The sequence below is a fragment of the Octodon degus genome, unplaced genomic scaffold (assembly GCF_000260255.1).
Source record: "Octodon degus isolate 3935 unplaced genomic scaffold, OctDeg1.0 scaffold00045, whole genome shotgun sequence".
NCBI classification, from domain to species: domain Eukaryota; kingdom Metazoa; phylum Chordata; class Mammalia; order Rodentia; family Octodontidae; genus Octodon; species Octodon degus.
Window position 1 is genome coordinate 12,929,213 of NW_004524621.1, and position 7,386 is coordinate 12,936,598.

Consider the following 7,386-nt stretch of genomic DNA (forward strand, 5'->3'; position numbering starts at 1 on the left):
TAGCTCAGTGTGAAGGCCCTAGATTCAATCCTCAGTACTACAAAGAAAAAAATCTCAAAGAAAAAGAAGTATAGTCATATAGTATGCTATCCTGTTAAGGACTGGGATTGCTGTGGTAGGAGAGAGGAAGAAAAGAGAATAAATGAAGCATAACGAATGAGACAGATCCTTTTATTTTAAAACACATAATTGAAGTTTAATACAAATCTGTATTGAATTTGACAAAGTGCTGAGTGTATAACAAATACTTTCTAATAGTTTAGAGGTTTCTTAAAATGGAACACACCTTTATCTCACCACTTCAACCAGATTATTGAATGAAATAAAAACTAAGGGGGGAGGGGGCCTGGGCCTAGCTCAGTCCTTTAAGTGGCTGCTTCCACAAAGCTGTCAGCCTCAGGTGGCTGGAGTTCGAACCTCACAACTCTCCCGCTGGCCAAACGTGCCCTGAAGGCATGCGAGGAACAAAAAAAAAAAAACTAAGGGGGGAGGGAGAAAGGAGAAGGGATATATAAATGATTAAGAGGTGTTATGCATATGTATCAACTCCCTGCAATCAATATAATCAGGTACTAAAAAAAATAACTGAAAAGACTGAGGCAGGAAGATCACCACAAATTTAAAATTGGTCTGGAGTACACAGGAAGTTCAAAGCCAGCCTAAAAAGAGTGAGATGGGGTTACAAGCAAAGAAACAAAAAAGGTATTCTGATTTTCTCACTCTAGAGTCCCAACATACTTATCAGTAAATAGAGTTTCAATCAGGTTCTATCAAAGCACTTAAAGTTATGATCAATACCAAGAAAAAAACTGCCAAGTGTGGTGGCTCATGCCTGTATTCATTCCCAGAGATAAGAAGATTGCCACAAGTTTGAGGCCAGCCTGTAATAAATAAGGCAAGTTTGAGGCCAACCTGTAATGTAGAGTGAGTGAGACCCTGTCTCGAAAAGGAAAAAAGTTTCTCTTAAATAAGTGAACTTATTAAAAGCCTTAAATAACTACTGCTTTGTTCGACAGTAATATTAAAATATTTCAACTTATTTCACTGGAAATTCAGTGTCTTGCATCCTAAGCCATTCTACTTTGTCATTCAAGTGACTGACTCCTAAAGGGAAAAATCCCAAAAAAGCAAAGAAATTGAGAAGCTGCCTCAAGGTGACCAAGGAACAGGACTGAAAGCAAAGCCAGAGAAGACTTTTACAATGTGTAGAAAAGACAGAGAAAACTACACCTTTGCCTATCATACATCCATACCCCCAAAAGCTAAGAAACATGACTAGAGATTATTTAATACCCAAAAGCAGGGGGACAGGCCTGATTCCAACACAGATTGGCTGTAACAGACTGCTGCCAATCATTTCACGGTGAAAAGGTTCAGTTAGAAATCCTATTAAAGGGGCTGGTGAGATGGCTCAGTGGTCTAAAGCACCTACTTAGAACAAGCTTAACAAAGCACAGGGACCGCGGTTCAATCCCCCAGCACCACATGCCAGCCAGCCCCGCCCCCTGGTGGGCTGAGCTGGCCACACACACACACACACACACACACACAAATAAATAAAAAAAAAGAAATCCTATTAAAAACTAAGTTAAAGAAGTTGAATCATATTAGGAGAAACTTAAAAGAATGTCTCCCAGTACCTCTACCTTTAAACAATTATGCCAAACACAGAAAAGTCTTAATTAAAAATAATTATACTAAATGTTCAAGGACTGATACTTGATAAGGGAAAAGAGAGGTTTGGAAAGCTTTGTGTTAACTGCAGCTGTAGTGGATTACAATAAAAACCTTGTTTCAAGACAAATGCAGTGAAGTAAAAAACAGTAACCATAAATTTGCCTTTTCCAAAGAAAGAACCAAAAAAAGGCAATACAGTAAGGGACAAAATACAACTGAACACATTTCTCATATAAAACTAAAAAACATAAATTTTGCTTTAAGAATTTTTATGCATTTTTATATGTCAGAATTAAATGTAAAAGAGTGGGTTTATATCTCAGTGGTAGTAAGACCCTATTTCAATTTCCTGGCACCAATTAATAAAGAAAATAAGATAAACCCTTTTGAGTGCTAGATTAAGAAATCTAATACATACAACAATGAAGATTGAGATATTTTATAGACTTTAGTTAAAAACCTTTATCTTAAATCAGTATACACTATAGGAAATCCTTCCATTTCTAACAATTTCAAACTGAGATTTTGCCACAGTTCCTAATTACTGAGGCAAAAATAAAAATATTACAATTTGCAACCCATTATTTTCTTTGTTTTTGGGGTTTTTAAAAAAAAAATTGCACTGGAGTGAGGTTATTCTCACTAGTAATCATTTGCCTTAACTATCAGTTGTTTCTTATATTTTGGGGGAATTAAACTTTATCCAGTGAAATTAGATTTTGCTAGGAAAGTGAGCACACAAATTCCATGTAATGCAACTGGTATTCCTAGTATCTATAAAATTTATATTTGACCCTGAAAGAATGAGCCTCAACACCGACACAGCAATCCTTTTTGAATATGTCCTCAATTATTCGTACTTCTACTTAGTAATTCCAAACAATATATATCTAAAAAGTATAGTGTATGTTGACCATAAAAGATGAACCAGTTGGTAAAGATACTGTGCTTACATAATATTAAAAAAGTGCTTTTACGTATTCAGTGACTACCAAGTATGAATATTACTTCTTGTATTAATCCCAGTTTCTAAAAAGTTGACCCAATTTAAGGCCTGAAACTTAAGTTTCTACCTTTAGAAGGGTACAAAACCAGAGTTAAGTAATTGGGTAGTCCTAAAAATACACATCACAACTACATGACTAAGATACTCATTTAAAACTTGTGCCAAGATAACCCCTCCCTTCAAAACAAACTAAAATTGACTCACTGGCCTATTTTATTTAATTTTGGAAATTAAGAAAAAATGGATGTCTAAGCACTCATTTCCTCTACAATTTAAAATATTCAAATCTTCAACATGGGATTCCTTGCTTAAAAACGTTAAGTCAAAACAAAGAAGGGGCCTCAGTATCTCCAAGTTTGCTAGTTACTCTGAAGTTTAAGAAACAAGAAAGAAACCAGAATTTTATAGTTATTTTATAACCCCTTTCTAAAATCATACAAAACAATACAAACAGTGTCGCTGCCTAAGAAACAATCCTAACCAGGGAAACCATCTCACTTCGGATAACACTTCATCTGGGTGATGACCCTATTCGCAGCAGCTGACCACCTGAGCAAAAAGCTTTCAATTTTGTCTCCCTGAAGTGGGAAACTATCAATCTCTCTGTAAGATACGTTCCACCCGCTGTGGATGTTTCTACATATAGAAAAAAAATGCTTGTAAACTTGGTGGCGGGGTGAGGACAAAGGGCATTTTGAAAGCACATACTGAGGTAAATGGAAAAATAGGACAGAAAGAGAGCTAAATTAAAGTTTCCTCAATTGGTTAATAGACAACATAAGCACCCCCTCCCCTTTTATTTATTTTAACCACCGCCACGGTCTTTTCATTACCGCCCACTGAAATGCAAAGTTCTAACTACCACTACCCCAAAAGCCCAAAGAATCCTCAAAATGTCAGGCCACTGGCAGCCTATGGAATGACAAACTAGTTCCCCTCCCCCACCCCACCCCCCAAAAAAGTCCAATCCAATAAGTGCAGGTCACTCTGCCCTCTGGGGCAGTTCCAGCTTGCGTAGAGAAGGCTCAGAAGTGAGGCGACCGAGGAAACAGACCACCTCTCCCACACACCCTCAGCTGGGGAAACAAAACAAAGACGGCCCTTCCTCTCCCGCAGCCACTAGCCCAGCCAAAGAGGCTTTCCTATTTCCCGGTGTAGTCTGGCCTCCCGCCCCCGCCCCATGACAAAGAAAAGCGACTTGGTGAGCAAGTCCTTCCTGACTCCACGGATGGGGGAGGGGGCTGCGAGGTGAGGAGCCCCCTCCACGAACTCGCGCTCACACTCTTGGCTCGAAAAACAGCCCCCATGCGACCGGGAGCCGAGGCCTCGGCGGGGGACGCCGAGTTCGGGAGGGGATGAGGGTACCTTGAAGTAGCCGCCTTCGTAGAGGGTGTTGGGGGGTCCGAAGATGGCCACCTCCCAGTTGTAGAGGTCGGACTCATCCACCAGGGTGATCCGGAAGCCCTCCACCGGTTCCTCCTGCAGGGATTTCAGTTCCAGCATCAGGGCCTTCTGCGAGCTGGTCATCTGCTGCTGGGCCATCGCGGCGGCAGCGGCCGTGCCGGGCCGGGGCCCCAGTCCTCGCGAACCCGCGGGGCCGGAGCAGGCCCCTCCCTCCGCTCCGCTCCGCTCGCGCCGGGCCGGGCCGCCCCGGGCCCCTGCCTTCACACCCCGGCGGGCCGGACCAGGCCCCAGACGGCCCGTGGGCCCGCCCGGGTCCTCCTCACACGCGACTCGGGCCGGGCTGGGCCCTGCTTCTCACACTCGGGCCGGGCGGGGGAGGGGCTGAGGGAGTTCGGGGAATTCGCTCCCGGCCCGGGACCTCCCCCCAGAGGGCCTCTAGTCCGATAGCGAGAAGAGGTGGAAGCGGAGGTAGGCGGCGGAGGGCTGGCGGCGGTAAGAGGGGGGCCGGGCTCGCCCGGGAGCGCTGCGTTAGCTCGCCCTCTCGTTCTCCTCGGGGCCGCCGGGCCGGAGGGCACGCGGGGTCGAGGGGGGGGCTACACGGGGGTCTCTCGGCGGCGGCTGCGCTGGGGGAGGGGCGGAGAGGGGAGCGAGAGCGCCTCTCGCCGCGGGAGCGACGGAGCCGAGAGGGAGGGAGGATCGGAGCGGGGAGGGAGGGAGAGTGGAAGGAGGGGCGCGTCGTGGGGGGGTGGCCTCGGCGGCTGGCGGCCCGACGCGCGTGCGCACGCCCCTCCTTCCCCCTGCCCGCTTCGCCCCGCCCTTCTCCTCCTCCCCCTTCCCCACCTCCTTCCCCGCCCGCGGGCGAGGTGGCGGTGCTTTGTGACGCCGACGCCTGTCCTCCGCCCTTAAAGCGGCTGTAGTGACCGAGGGCGGGCTGCTGGAGATCGCTTGGGCACCCCCGGCTAAAGGAAGTGTTTTGATGCCGCGACTTGAGAGGCGTGCCCCGGAAGGGAACTCGGGTCCTAAAGCTCATCCCATATATTTGTGTACACGGGCCCCCGCAGCCATCCACAGGCAAACTCTAGTCGTCTACAGACCCCTCCTTGTGACGCCCAGTCTGCTGTCCACGAAGTGGGTGCTTGATTAGGAGGAGCTTGAAAGCAAGTGTCTGTAACTTCAGCATTTAGACTGAAGCTGAAGGGTAGCTGCAAGCTCGAGGCGAGCCTAGGTTACAAGAGACTCTTGTTCCCAATGTGGAGAAGGGGGTTGTGAATCTTTTCTTTTCTTTTTTTTTTTTTTTTTTTTTTTGCGGAACCGGGGATTGAACTCAAGCCCTTGCACTTGCCAAGAAAGCACTTATTCTACTGAGCCATCTCCCCGCCCCCAAGAATGTGAATCTTAACGGTGGAAACAGACCTTCCCTACATCTCCGCGGCAGACCATAGTGTCCGCGGCAGACATAGTATGCCGCTGGACAAGTCACCCACCTTTGAAGGGGCATTTTCCCAAACGCGAAACTGAAAAAGGCAGATAAGCCAGCCCTTACTTCCACCTTAACTACAAAGAAGAAATTAGGAGGAAAGAGTAAAAATCTAATTACCAACGAGTTGTGATGGCACACACCTGTAATCCCAGCACTCTGGTCTCCCAAATTCGAGCTCATATTGGGCTGGGGAGATAGGTCGGCGGTCTAAGCGCCTGCCTGGATCAGGTTCTTGATCCCCGATAATGCATGCTGTACCGCCATGCCAGCCACCAAAACCACACGCCGGTGGTGCATGCCTGTAAGCCCAATGCTGGGAAGGCTGAGACAGGAGGATCACTGCAAGTCCTTCCCTGCATAGTGAGACCCTGAGCCAAATGAAGAAAAGGTTTAAAAAAAAAAAAAATTTAGAGGGGTGGGGGGGGCTGAGGAGGTAGCTCCACATGAAGACCAAACAAGAAGTACCACACACAAAAAAGAAAATAATTACAGACTGAGCCTAGATTCCTGACTTTTGTCAGCATGATTTGGGGTGAGTGCCTTAACTACATCTCAGTTTACCTTTTTGTAATACAAGGTACAGGGGTTGGACTTCGATCTTCTATACCTCAAAGTATAAACTTCTAAACCACAAAGTAAGCGACTTTTGAGATAACCCTGACTAAAATGAGATATGGAGACTATCTTTCAGGAAAGCATGTCCAATAACTGCCTAAACTCTAATGAACTTTATCCTAGTAAAGCCAAGATATTATGAACAGTACATACAATTTTGGCATGAAAAAGATCTTGTTTTCAATCCTGGCAACTCAATACATTTACTTCTTCCTGATTCATCAGCTTCTGCAAAAGCAGGTCAATTATACCTAACACAAGCAATTGTAATGAGTAAATGAGATCATTTAGGAGAATGACTGATACATAATAAATAACCCATAAATGGAAATTTTAAGGAAATAGACAGGCATGATGGTACATACTTGTAATTCCCACACTCTGGGAGGCTGAGGAAAAAGGACCCCAAACCTGAGCCTAACCAGGGCAGATTTCTGATTTGGGAAGACACAACCTTGAAATTAAAAAATGGCTGTAAAGTTGTGTGAGGCTCTGCATTCAATCTCCACTACCACAAAGTTATTTAGTTCAGCCGCAATCTGGATACCAAGTTTTTGGTTTGCTGTTTTATTTTGTTTTATAGTCAGGGGTTCCCTAAATTGCCCAGGTTGGCCTCATGAGGCCTCCTGCCTCAGACTCAAAGAGTGCTGGTATTACATGTATGCACCAACAAGCTTGACAATACATTACTTTTAACTGATGTTCAAGTTTTATTCATATTTCCTTACTTTTTTTTTTGTTTTGTTTTTAGTTAATGTGTTTGGTGCAGGGTCTCACTACGCAGCTCAAACTCATAGTAATCCTCCTGTTTTCAGCCTCCCTAATGCTGGGATTACAGGTGTGCGCCACCACACTGGATCTCGGTGACCTGCTCAGCACACCAGGGGGCAGGGCCGGCTGGCATGTGGTGCTGGGGGACCATACAGCGGTCCCTGTGCTCTGCCAAGCTTTTCTAAGTAGGTGCTTTAGACCACTAAGCCATCCCACCAGCCCTACACTTCTTGTTTTTGAAGACCTTGATAATTGTGAGGAATACTGTTCAAATATTTTGTAGAAAGTCCATAAGTTGGGATTTTTTTCTCTCATGAGACTGGAGTTATACACATGTTCAAACTCCCCACAATGAATGTAATTATTATATACTGGAAACATGTACTAACTTTTTAAAAAGACTGAGGTTATAGAGTTGTCTTTTTTTTTTTTT

The 7,386-nt window shown here is 45.2% G+C and overlaps 1 protein-coding gene across 2 annotated transcripts in view; it reads right to left on the reverse strand.

The window, feature by feature from the left end:
* The window catches only part of Ube2r2 (ubiquitin conjugating enzyme E2 R2), a 106,230-nt gene extending 101,427 nt beyond the window's left edge, over positions 1–4,803 (reverse strand). The window contains exon 1 of one of the 2 annotated variants that reach the window (XM_023715936.1): positions 4,049–4,803. In XM_023715936.1, coding sequence (XP_023571704.1) covers positions 4,049–4,225 — 177 coding nt within the window. In that variant the 5' untranslated portion in view covers positions 4,226–4,803. The remainder of the gene's footprint in view (positions 1–4,048) is intronic. The other variant, XM_004631915.2, reaches the window with a different exon arrangement.
* Between the last annotated feature and the right edge of the window lie 2,583 nt (positions 4,804–7,386).